Below are 13,825 nucleotides of genomic sequence, written 5' to 3'. Positions count from 1 at the left end.
ACTTTGCAAACTTTTTACATAGGTACTAGATAAAAAATTAAAGCATAAAAAGATTTATAGGAAAAGTCTCCATCCCACTCCTATCCCCCATAGGCTAGTTTCGTTTCCCATGGCCAACCCTTTGTGACTGATCTCTGGTTTAATTTTCCAGAGGTATTTTATTTATGCACAAATAGATAATACATATATTGTTTGCTCCTTTATTACACAAACAGTAAAATACTATAGGTGTGGTTTTATACAGTACCTTTATTATTCAATATTGATATAGAACTTAAAGAAAGCATTTCCTTTACCTTTCCTAATTTTTTATTTTCTGAGCTTTTGATATTTTATTATTCAAAATTTGGAAATGTAAAGAAGTCTAGAAAATAAAAAGCACTTCTAATCCTACCACCAAGTCAGTGCTGTTCAATACATGCTGTTTGGGTGTATTCTTTCCTCTATGAACGTGAAATGCATAATGTAGGTCATTTTTTTTAACCATGAGAAGAATTTCATATTCTCAGGTTTTCCTTCCATTTACTTTTACACACTCCCATTCCCTCTCCCTTATCACTAACCATTACATTGTGACTATATTCAGGTTTTTCTTAAGAAGCATATTTATTTTCTCAATAATGCTCTGCCCAGTGCGGGATTGAGGTGAACCTGCCTTTTCTGGATCTTCTCTCGGCTGCTGTGAGAACAGCTTAGACTAGCCTGTGTCACCAGACCATCTGCAAGAGGAGCAACTGAGATTGTGAAGCATCATTGAAGCTGGTTCATAAAAGACTTTCCTGGATTGCCAACATGAGACAGTTGGGGCGACAAAGCCTGCAGATGGCCAACTCTCTGAATGATGGCACTCAAGTCTCAAGGAGCGAAGAGAGCTAGGAAAGGTCAGTCTTGTCAACAAGAGCCCCAAAGTCAGTTGTTCCCCAGAACACGTCTTAGAATTACAGTGACTGGCTCCAGGAAGCTGCCCTAGGTCTAGGCATTCCCAGTGATCTCGGAGGAAGTTGCTGCTCTGGAACATCCTTGCCTGGGAGGAACTAACATAACATTTTGCTCATCCATCACCTTCCAGGCAAAAACACACCTTCCAGCGAGATTTCTTTTTTTTTTTTTTTAGATTCCAGCGAGATTTCTTACTGGAAAAGGGCAAGTTACATAGGGTTATCTACTCTTTCCTTCTCATTTTCTGTCCTTTTCCCAAGACTGGACATCTGATAACAATTGTACAAAGAATTCTGGAAAGAACAGGAATGAAAGTCTTTCAAATGGGTAACAGTGGAAGGGGTAAACCAGCTATAATTTATCTTTTCCCTAATATGCATCTTTTTTCCTCAGCAGATACAGGAGACCAAAAAAGTGGTAACACTATAACAATACCAATATTAATTTAGGGCTTACTCATTCTGGGCTAAATTTTGCATATGTTATAATTTTGCTTAATTTTTATACCCACCCAAAGAGGTGAGTGCAATTATATATTATAGCCATTTTATAAAAAAGTGAAGGGCTAAGAATCAAAGTCAGGTCTCTAGCACCCCAGGGCACAAACTCTCGATTATAAAACTATAATGATTTATTGTTGGACAAGGAAAAATATGCTACACCAACGTCAGCGGTGGAAATTTCAGGGTATCATTGGTATAATTGTTTAAGATAGTAACACGTCATATGCCAAAATGATCTGAGAGGGAAAGAAAACTTGAACCCGGTACAATGTAAGTTTACTTAATTGATGCCTGCTGTCTCCAGAGATTCATGTAAATTAAGAAGATAGGATAGAGCAGTTATCTTTTGGAATTAAAGACAGTAGAAGTATACGCTCTCAAGTCTGATTAGGTAGGTTTGGATCACTCATTTGGCCACTTACTAATTATGTGACCTCAGGCAATTGCTTTAAACTTTAGTTTCTTATCTGTAAAACAGGATAATACCATCTACCTCAGAGGTTTCTTGTATTAAATTAATCCATTCTTAAAGCACTTGGTGTTCAGTAAATTCTAGCTATTACATTTAACCCATAGAGTTATCATGTGCCAATGATGTCTATCAATGACAGGAGCCTTCAGTTAAATAAGTAATTGCTTAAGATCCAAAGGGGCAATACATGAATTGGAAAACCACGCTGGTATTCAGGATGTAGTAGCTGTATCCCTGTTCCTGTAAAAGCATACCTGTAGTAGGGTTTGCTAAGACCAGACCAATGCTCTCTGTAGATCCCCCAAGTTGTCCTTGGGTTCCTAACAAAGACCTCATTATATACTTGCACAGGAAGCCTCTCCCGCATTGGATTAGTGAATGGCAGCAGAGCTACCTAGGTAGTTTGCCCTGGGGTAAAACTCGGCCTCACCCAGAAGCCACTTTACCAGGAGAGAGACAGGTTGGGGAAGGCTTCTCCAACACCGCTTCAAGTTCTAACAGTTGATTTTCCCACTAGCCGATAAGCAGGCTGCTTTTGGTGAATAACCTGCCATGAGAGTAAGAAACAGACTTAGAATTTGAATCCCAGATCTATCACTTACTAGATGCTAATGTAAAAGAAGTTACTTTGCTTCTCTGTAAACCCTGGTTTCCCCTCGGTGGGGTTAACCCTACGGTGCAGGATTGGGGATTAAATGAGATAATGTAATTCAAACATGCGATACAATGCCTACACAATGCCTAAACTGTAGCAATCATTTGCCTTCCAGATCAGACTAGGAACTTCAACTAGGATTTGTTTCCCAGGCCACTTCTGGACTTTTGCTATTTAAGATCTAGGAGAACATCTTTTTTGCTATGTACATATCATTTGCCATGTCATCAACATGAACAGTATTGTCTAACATAAGCAACAAAAATGCAGATTCTGTTTTTGGCCAAGCATGGTGGAGGACAAAAGGATGAACAAGGTACAGTCTCTGTGCTCCCAGAGCTCCCAGCCTTTTAGGAGAGATAGATACATAATCAATAATGTTAATTTAAGACAGGCTGAGTGAGATAAGTACGATCCCGAAGTGCTACTGGAGTTTGGTAACAGAAGAAAGTCATCTTGATGACAGAAACCTCATCGGTGGGGCCAGGTGGCGGAGGATGCCTGAAGATCCAGGAAGGCCTCTGAGAGGGTGCAAGCCCTCTGCCAGGTGTGTAGGTTAGGGAGAGGGGTGGCCTGCGGGTCTGCTTGCCAAGGAGAGCTCCATGGACAGCTGCTGGCTCAGAGGACTGAGTGATTCGGGCAGATGCTGCTGACCGATCTGATTGCCCAGGTAAGGGCCCAAGGAAGCCATGCTCTCCCTAGCAGCAGGCTGGAGGAGGGAATGGAGAGGTCCTAATGTGGGCAAGTGTGGCAAGACGAATCAGAGATCTTCTGACTCAGTGGCAAGAGGTAATTGCCACCACCAGAGGGTTATGGAGGATGTACCTTGTGGAGTCAAAGCTGTTTTGCTGGCCTAAATCTACAGCCTCGTGTATTCCAGTAGCGGGAAGAATCAGACCACTCACTGTCTCCAACCCAGTCAGTACTCAAGAGGAGCATCTCCTAGTGACTCCTGGGAGTGCGGCCAGTCATCACTTGGGCTGATCTTCCGGTGGTGAACCTGCACTTCAGACAGGGCAGAGGAGCACCCAAGGAACATCTGGCCGTCTCCCCAGCTCGTGTGCTGGTAGCACCTGGCCCCTGTTCATTGGTCGTGACCAGTCCCTCCAGGTAGGTTCTGGTGTGAGCCGGCGATAACCGGGTCCTGCTGCCCCGCAGGACTCGCAGGTGGCTAAGCCAGCTGTCACAGAGGGCTGCTTCCACTGTCAAATCAGGTCGGGCCCCTTCCTGGCTCTGGAGCACTCCTCTCCCCTCCACAACTGGGGCCCCGGGACCCCCTCATCTGGCCATGGCCACCAGGACCGGTTCTGATGAGGCAGGAGGAATCAAGGCGGCTCCAGCTCCAGGGCTCTGGGGACTCACTCAACACTAAGCCACTCCTGTCTCCAGGCCAGTCAGGATCTCGTGTGTTGGCTCCAGGGCTGCCTTGCTTCTGGGATCCTGATGGTACCGTGTACCTCGAGTCTGATAACAGGATCCCCATCTGTCATTCTCCTTATGTCTGAGTTCCTGTCCGAGGAACTGTCCCCAGGCCCCTGCAGCCTGAGGTCCTGCCTTGATCTTGCCATTGCCCCACAGGAAGTGGAGGAAGCGCTGCTCTTGAAGCCTGGGGCTGGGGCTCCCGCACTCGCCAGGGGCCTAGCAGTCCTGCTTTCCTACTCCGGATACCTGACTGGGATGTCCACTTCCCTGACCGAGACACCACTTTACCAGATTGTGCTTTTGGTTGACTGCCACGTCCTCCAGCTTCCACGTTTCACCTGCTGGGCTGGGCTTCTTGCTGGCTGCTTCAGGCCGAGCTGTTCTCCCCACGCCTGACTTTGCTCAGCGAGTGGGAATTCCAGAGCTTGCCCCACCCAGTCCGCCCTGTTCCTCTGCAGTTAATTGAGCCATGCTTAGCTTGACTTTAGCAAGTATACGCGGAGGTACTCTTGCTCAATACCAACCTAAAGGTCAAAATGGAGACATGAGACCACACTTAATACAAAATCATTTCACATGCAGGGCTTGAAGACAGAAAACTAGAAGATATTTTTTAAATGAAAAGTCTCAATTGCCACACAACATATTTTAAAAGGCTTACCATACCCAAATAACGGGTGCAGCGGGAGCCCACCTCCCACCCACCCCCACTCCCACCGACCAGTAGCTAATATTTGGAAAACATTTGTGGTCGTCGGAATAGCCTCAGATTACCTTTACTTAAGTTGAGAGAATTGAAGTTGACATTTCCAAAATAGAAATCAGGTAGGAAGTAATGTTTAACTTGTGAGACTAGGAAACACCAGTGGATATTGCCCGGGCCTGCCAACAAGTTGGCCGTATCTACCTGCTTCTCCTAAAACTGAGTGGGTCACCTATTCTGAAGTCAAAGTCTACCAAGCCAGCCACCACTGCAATCCAGCCCCTAGAGCATTACTCAACAGGAAAGCGTGAGTTATAGCATGCAACGATGACTTCCTCCACAGCTCCTGCTCAGTGAGAATCTTCAGAAGCTATTGCTTTTGGAAAAAACAATTACTTTAGATCCTGTCTGCGAGAGAAAATGCTCTTACGTTAAGGACAGGCACTAGACTGGCAAATCATTGAAGAGGGTCTAGCAGCACTGCTGCTCTAGGTCTGGGCTGGGGACAGTCACTATCAACATTTTTTTTTTTTTTAACCCAGAAAGGAGTACCAGTGGGAAATCTACAAAACTGTGTACTTCCTAACTCCTTCATTTTATAATCATACCACTTTCTTCATTTCTAATCCATCTGTTAGGATATTACTGCTATGGGAAACCCCCAAGTTTTTCTTGAAAAATCTCTAAATATCAACCTAAGAGGACATACCATTTGGTCTAAGAAGTCCAATTAAATAATACTCCAGATCGGTCTTGCCATAGGGCTCATACATCTACTGGCTTTCTGAGGGGCACTCTACTACAAGCAAACAATTATTATAGACAAGATTTTTGTCCTACCTATCGAGTATTTTATCATTTTAATAGCACAGCTAAAAAGTTTTGGAACAATTTCTTAGAAAGCTAATGCTCATCAGTGCATATCCAAATTAGATTAGTAACACTATCCTGGTTTTTCATTTGCTTTTTTTTACCAAATTAGATTAATAAAATCAATGTTATTCATTTTAAGGTATGGAATTTAGCAAGGAACTAATATTTTGTCTAATGATGGGAGTTACCTGGGACTGAAAATGTGGGATTTTTTTTTTTTTTTAAACTTTTGTAAGCAAGGTCAAAACTGACCCTGGAGAATGACAAAACCTAATGCGGTTTGTGTAGGAATAAAACAAAACGTAGCTTAGTCAATTACATTCATCATTGCTCTGGTATCGAGACTTACCCAACCAGAGATTACAGAGGCCTCAAAAATAATTATGGACTGGATACATATCCATCTATCTGCTAGATAGAACATAAACCTTTTTTTGGCTATGGAAGGAATATCAAAAGGTATCAGTTTATCGTTTAAGATACAGATGACATTTAAAATATTACAGCTTAAAAAAATTTACAGTTTGCAGCAATAAAATCACCTTAATTTGAGAGAATATGCAAAACTCTCAGCAGACCTGAAACTTTAGGAAAAACAATTATGGATGACATAATATACAGACTGTGCCCTGCAACACGTTTCTCTTAATGATTTCTGTAACAACATGTTAAACATTAATTTGCTGGGAACTTTAGAAAACTGTGTATTTATTCCTAGGTTACGATCTGATGAGCTTCCAAGATAGACTATGGCACGGTAGCAAAGCAGGAGATAAGAGACTTGAAGCCCTTTGCTTAACTCCTGGCTCAGCTGCCTCTGAGCTGCATGATGTCAGGCAAGGACTGATCCTCCATGAGTCAGAACAAGAAAACAAGGCTGAAGGAATAAAGGAAATAATTTGGTATCTTTAAACTTTCCTCAACCTTAAAGTACACCCAGCAATGCATAATCAGAAAAAAGTCCTAAATGGAAGTTCAAAGATATTTTGAAGAAATTTCCCCATGATTAATTAAAACCAAATTTAGACCGAGGATTGCCCTCTAATGGCCATCTCTTGGAAATGAAATCCCTTTGAAAACCACTGAATTTGCAAGTTACTTTTTCTATCAAAAGTTCCTCAAAAGGCTTATCCTTGTTCTGATCTCCAGCATGTATGCTAGATTTTTCTCCAAGAAAGATTATCTCCAAAAATATTTTTTTATTTTTTATTTTTAAAGATTGCATTTATTTATGATAGACATAGAGAGAGAGGCAGAGACACAGGCAGAAGGAGAAGCAGGCTCCATGCTGGGAGCCCGACGCGGGACTCGATCCTGGGACTCCAGGATCGTGCCCTGGGCCAAAGGCAGATGCTAAACCGCTGAGCCACCCAGGGATCCCCCCCAAAATATTTATTTAAATAAAGTTGTAAGTAAATAAAAGTATACTTCTGAACTTTAAAACTATCTGTATAGCTAGGGATGCCTTGGCTGGCTCAGTGGGTAGAGCGGGAGACTCTTGATCTTAGGGTTGGGAGTTCAACCCACAATGGCATAGAGTTTACTTAGAAAATAAGTCTTAAAGAATAAAATGTCAAGGTTTAAAAATAAAGTAAAACTACTTCTCTAACTAGATTAAACAGTCTTTTCAGGTTTTTAAAATAACAATTTCCTTGGACTATCTCTCCTTGTCTCCAACACTGAAAATCAAAAAGGAAAAAAGAGGAAAAGAGAAAAAGTTTTTACCCAAGTCTTTTTTGCATCTTAAGCAAAAGTTCAGAAATCTTGTCTTCCAGGTGTCCTGGTGAAGACTCAAGGGCTGCTCCTTAAAGAATAGTATCACCACAGGCCACTCCTACTTTGCAGGTATTCATCAATTTCTTTATTCTTGGGGTGATTTGCTGAGAAAAAGAAAGCCTTCTGAATCAAAAGTTAATGTTTCATACTAAATCATCTATATCCCATCTGGGACGCCTGGGTGGCTCACAATGTTTGAGCGTCTGCCATCGGCTCAGGTTGTGATCCTGGGGTCCTGGGATTGAGGCCCACATCGGGTTCCCCACAGGGAGCCTGCTTCTGCCTCTGCCTATGTCTCTCATGAATAAATAAAATCTTTTAAAAAAAACCTATATCCCATCTTATATTGAAACATGAGTTCACTGTGAGTAGACTTATAATCCAAACTAAGGAAACTGCCTAAAAAAACCTCACAAAAATGTAAACTGGAGCCACATTGAGTCTGGCACACAGATGTCACTAGTAATTTTAGAAATCAGAATGTTTCTAAGAATCAGAATGTTTATGGGTGGAAGGCTAGCGCCTCCTTTTCATTTTTTGTAAGCCTTAGTCTCATTATCTACAAAATGGGGTTATCTATTTTGTTGGGATGTTGGGAAACAAATCAAACAATACATGAAAAGCACTTAGCATAATTTTTTATAACAGAAGGGATTAAAAAACAAGAAATATTACCTCCCCAGTCAAAACATGACAATTTTTTGAAGAAGGCATTATATTGCCATTCCCAGGCTCTAGGAGTCATTTTTTGGTACAGCTTCTTTCTGAAACCTCACTTCAAAAAATTGTTTCGACGTGTTCTCCACCATAGGCATTAGAGTCCTTCCTGGTGGTATTTGTATTGGTAAAATAGGACTTGCGGAGACAACAAAGTTGAGAATAGTCTAGAGAAGAGAATGATAAGCAACAAAGGAAAGGTCTTCCAAGTTCTGCGTATTTCACAACAAACATGGTGCCTACCGACTAACAGTGAAGTTAGGAGCAAGGACTTACTCCACATAGCGGATTGTTAGGTCTAGTCCACCCTCTAGTGGCCAAAAAGAAGATTGTTCTCTTACAAATTTTTGGTCAAGATTGCAATTTGATGTGTATGTATCACCCTCAAGTTTAAAAAACAACCAGCTTTGCCTTTATGTGGTGGTTTTTTTGGCCTATGTTATAAAAACAAAAAAGCTAATGTTAAGAGAAATCAATGCTGTCACAACTGGATCCATTCAGTTCGACTCCTTGAGTGAAAATACTAGAGGAAAAGGTAGAGGCAGCATACCTTTCATGCTATATATTGACTCTCAAATATAACTTAAAGTTAACTGTCTTTGTTGCTTTATGGAAGGGAGTTTTAAAATGAGTATTCTTCTAAAGCAGCAATTTTTCACCACAGAGTTATTTACAAGCCAAAGTAATAATTAAATATGCCCAAGACTATGAATCTATTCTTCTCTGCCCAAACCCTTCATTTTTATAATGGGTAATTATAGCAAAAACTTCAATTAACCAGAACCCTCAATTAACATGATTTCCCCTCTTGCACTCTATTTTTAGGACAAAGTGGGGAAAAAAATCACAAGAAGTCATTCATGTGAAGGATTGAGTTTGAAAATCTTCTAGGATGAATTATGCTAAGGAGAAAAAACCCAGAATAAAATTACATTCACACCTTGATAACCAGCCTATATGAGATACATCTATAAATCATCCAGAGTTGGAAGGGAATAGATTTATTTTGAATGTTAATGTGGTGGAACTATAACCTATTTTCCATTCTTTTTACTGTCACATTGTTACATAAATAAAAGGAAAGGGTAAGTATTATAAACTCAGCACATATTCTGCAACATCTTCTATTCGGCATCCATAGATCATAACAGCAGATCTAAAACTGAGAATCGGAGTCTTAAGTCCTTCAAAGATCTTTAGATCTCAGAGAGATATTTGTGGTCACCGTACACTATCAAGACAAAGAATAGGACACTAGGGGAAGATTTCTTTTAATGTGAGCTGAAACAAGAAGGGTAATTTTTACATAGTGGATTTTTAATTAATTTGAAAATAAATTTACCAGGACATTACTGATCCAGAAGCAACAGTCCTACCCAAAAATCTCACTGTGGGTTAAAAAAAATTTCTTTCAACATTCCACAAAGTAATACAGGCTAAGGAACCACACCCCTGAATTGAAAGCTCATGATACCAAATGCATCTATTTAAAATACTGTTTATTTGTGATTTAACATTAATTAGCATCACATCTAAGAGCAATATCAGATAACATTTATACATTTTCCACAGGACACAGAGGTTCATTGGCTCATTCTTTATGCCAAAGCAAGTAAATAGAGGCATTAGCAAAAGGTGCAAATAGTTCACTGTTGCGTTTAAAAAATATTTATGCACATTGCATTCATTTAAGATATATATATATATTTAAAAAGTTATGGGAAAGCATAGTTCACAGGTTACTGTTTCTACATACATTGTAATACAACATAAATGATGTAGAACATAAAAAAATCCTCAAATACAGAATTAAGCAACTGAAAGTTTCCACTAAGAGATTAAACACTGATTCCAGTAGTTAGTGAGATCTAGAATGAAATTTCCAGGCTCTGTTTCAACTTTGCATCATCATACACATACAAACAGAACCAGACCTAGAACACACTGTAATCAATGTTATTTTTTACATGCCAACTCACCCTCCAGAAACACTTTGGATTATTTTTACCCACTGACCATTTCGGATCATTGATTTTACATTGATTTGTGACATCACTTGGGTGAAGGGGAGAAAAAACTATATTAGGTCTAGGTTTAAATTTGTATTTACATTAGAAAGAAAATTAAACTGAAACAAGATAAGAAAACTTTGTAAAAATTAAGAAGTGGTAGGTTTTCTCACGGGGGGATTAGACCCACTGATTTCTTCTAGTGCTGCCTTCTAAAGATTCAGAAGCTAAAAGGAATTGACCTTTTTAAAACTCAAATATCAACCAAGAAATACAATGATTTTGGCAGAGTAGAATTTCAGAAATTTGGGACATGTTTCAAATAAGCTATGCTTCAAATCCTATCAGGACTATCAAACTAGAATTCTTTGTATGACACCACTTTTGTTCCCTTCATTTTTCACTTTCTCTCTTCCTTTTCATTTGGTTACCATATGAGAGCTTCTTCATTTGTTAGCAATACTAAGAAAAAAATACATGATAAGGTTCAAATATGGATCTAGTTATACCTTGAAATGTTATAGTCCCCCTTTGATACCAAGTCCCTGGATTCTTGAATTATATTTAAGTATACTTAGTACCAAGCAGCCTTAAATATGCTCTACTGTTATATGATTGGCTAATATGCTTATGATACTTTTATAATGAATGGTATACAAACATCTCAACATACAAAAATTGTTTTTGCCAGAGTTAAACTAAATAACCCATGTTATGTGTACAAAATCCCCTTTGTTGAAAAATAAGGGGCTTTCTAAACTAATAAAAAAGGAAGTTTTCAAAAATTATAGTTTACTAAAATGATTTTTTTTTTTTGGCAAAGAAAGTTACTTCAGGTGAGGAAATTTTATACTATGAATAAAATTCCAAATGAATCTTTTCTTAAACTTTTTAAAAAAATTATGTGCCAGTGTATACTAATGCTATAGATTCTTAGAAGCTTTTAAAGCGTTCTGTTAATGCCCACTGAAACAATGGGAACCCAAAGGTACAGTCAATAATGGTGGTAAAAAATTATAATCTGATTACCCAGTGAAGCAGCTGCTGAGAAATAAAAATTCTCTCACTTGTTCACTGGTAATTTATTTCCAACAGATATTATGCAGAAGGCCTGAAGTAATTCAGACAGGTATCTGTTTGTGGTGAATTATAGTAATACTTCATGAGGGCAGAGCTAACTAAAACTAACAAGTGTTTTAAAAATCCAAAATCTTTTTTGGAGATATAAAATGAGAGATGAATTTGAAACTTTTTCATAATAGGTTTTTCTTTTAGAAAATCTCTTTCCAGTTCTTAAAGTCCAGTTTGCTACATACCCCCAATCTTATCTACCACTGCTTATTAATCAACTTAAATGTGGTATTTAGATGTGCAATGTCACATTGTAATAATAATAATTATAAAAAGACTTTAGTTAGGCTTCAACTTTCTCCTTTTTTTTGTTCTTTTTCAGAAAGGAAGGAGTACGGAATTTCTTCTTTTTCTTGGATGGTGATTTTGAAGGTGAGCCTTCAGGTGACAGGACTTCTTCAATTTTTTCTGGAGACTTAATGGTAATCTCGATGTTCTCTATGGTCGTGCTTGTAGTTAACCTACTCACTCGTTTAGCGAGCTCATCTTCAACATCATGCATATCATCCTTGCCATTCACTACCGTGACAGGCACTTCCATGGAGATGAAGCTCTTGGAAAATAACTCATGGTTTTCTACAAAAGGGGAAGGTGGGGTTTTTTGGTTATTTTATTATAGTTAACATCTTTGCTTTATTTTACAAAACTGAAATGTTTTAGCAATGTACTAAGACATTACTTTAACTTCAGTAAAGATAAATTATTATCTTTGGATCTATTAGCATGAAGCTAATTTTCTTACAAGGTATAAAGGGGAAAGGGGCAAAGTTATTAGACCAAAGGATGAAAGCTGCGTAAGGCTGGTTTGATGATTTGACACTTTCACTATAAATCAAGTCAGGATAAATGAGGAAGACAACATGTATTTTTCTTCAATTTTGGTCATTTGGCAATCAAACTGAAAAAGATTTCATGCTTCTGATTGGAAGATGTAGGACCAATCACTTTTAATTTCACAAATTCTTAAGAACTACCGGCTGCCAAAATCCAGATTAAGGCAAATCAATATAAACGCAGAAGTAGCACACCATTTAATAAAAAAATATAAAATTATTGGGAGCTTTAAGTAAAATCCATGGCAAAGTTATTGCAATCAGGCACTCAATTTCTTTACATAAAAACAAATGACAGAAGACGAACTCTTAAGACTAACTCGGTGAATGCTATGGGAAGTTACAGTGAATACCTTCTAATTTTTCAGGGATATTTTGCGGTGACTGGGTTTGAGACTGAATTTGTGAAACAGATGAAGCGTCATCTGAGAGTAATTCCTGCTCAGCATCTGTTGGATGAGAGTTTAGTTAAAAGCCATGCAAAACAAAGAAGCGTAAGATCTCAGGGAGGTCAGTGCATATATCAAACACCTGCAGACATGTGATAAACTCTTCTGCAATGAGCTGAGCATGCTAACAGCTTTCCCATATATCAATAACTATGCATTAAGAGGAGGTTAATGTGTTAACACTTCTGGCTGCTAATAGCAAGTTTACATACATGCTTTAGTAAGGAAGCATGGCTACTGACAGCCCAGGCAAATAATATGTATGCATTTAGCTTTTGCTAGAGTGTTAGAAAACCAAAATATATTGAGCAGCCAGGTGAAAAGAATGATGAAGTCTCACCAATGATGCTACATTCATGAGGCAGAGTGCCTCACTGAATTTTTGAACAATATCCAATTAGTGATTCCTGTCAGAGCAATATTAGTGAGCTAATTCAGAAGGCCATAATGAACGTGGAAGAAACTATTTATAAAAAAAATATATATATATAAAAGGTGACAGTTCTAGAGTATATATAGTATTTATTACCTGGCATCTTTAGGCTTTCAAAAAATGAGAGATTAAAAAGGGACACTTAACAAAATAGAAAAAAAAAAAAAACACAGAAAGTTTCCAACCTTGGGTTAGAATAAACGAATTCAATAATACCACTTAGAATATTTAGTATAATCACATTAATGAGTCAGGATGACTCCCTTTTGTGACAAAGGCACTAACATACTGATAAAAACTGTCCCCTGGATGATCCTAGATGTTAATTTCTTCTACACGATATCTAACATGGACACAAAGTTTTTATTCATTCTGTTCTGCTTTGGGTAAAAATTTCAACTGTATGTTGTAGATGGTCTTTTAAAGCAGAGGCTCTTACCCTCTTTTGGGGCTACAGACTTCTTGTCCCTTACCTTGAATGCCCTCTTTCCCCAAATGTGTATCATACAAAATTAAGAATATATTTTTTAGATGGCTTATGGACTGTCTGGAGCTTATACAAAGACCCAAGATTGAGAGTCCCTGCTATAAAGAATTTCTTTTTTTTGAGGGGAAAAAAAGGGAGCTAGTATTTAATTAACTGGGGTTTCATTAACAACTTTTAAATATAATTCTTATTAGGGTTCTGAAGTCAGAAAAACTCAACCTCATGACAGTGCCCATATGCTTAAAAAAAGTCACATCAAAATTTTGTCAGTTTGCTTTTGAGACTATAATACTAGCACCTTGTGATACCCAAAAACAACAGAGATTTTACAAAGTATTAAAGACACTTAAAAGACGCTGTAATGTTTAAATCTATTACTGTATCTGTATTTATTGTAGCTGATAATTCTTTACTAATCTGTGG

At 38.5% G+C, this 13,825-nt stretch overlaps 1 protein-coding gene across 20 annotated transcripts in view; it reads right to left on the bottom strand.

The window, feature by feature from the left end:
- Window positions 1-9,542: 9,542 nt before the first annotated feature.
- Window positions 9,543-13,825, bottom strand: part of ADD3 (adducin 3) — a 121,349-nt gene continuing 117,066 nt past the window's right edge. For 10 of the 20 annotated variants that reach the window (XM_025993406.2, XM_025993414.2, XM_072739974.1 and 7 more), the window contains 2 exons: window positions 12,387-12,482; window positions 9,543-11,776 (listed from right to left, as the gene is read on the bottom strand). In XM_025993406.2, coding sequence (XP_025849191.1) covers window positions 11,484-11,776; window positions 12,387-12,482 — 389 coding nt within the window. In that variant the 3' untranslated portion in view covers window positions 9,543-11,483. The remainder of the gene's footprint in view (window positions 11,777-12,386; window positions 12,483-13,825) is intronic. The other 10 variants (XM_025993421.2, XM_072739985.1, XM_072739982.1 and 7 more) reach the window with 1 other exon arrangement.

This window comes from Vulpes vulpes, chromosome 15 (genome assembly GCF_048418805.1).
Source record: "Vulpes vulpes isolate BD-2025 chromosome 15, VulVul3, whole genome shotgun sequence".
NCBI classification, from domain to species: domain Eukaryota; kingdom Metazoa; phylum Chordata; class Mammalia; order Carnivora; family Canidae; genus Vulpes; species Vulpes vulpes.
This window is presented reverse-complemented; position numbering and strand designations above follow the sequence as displayed.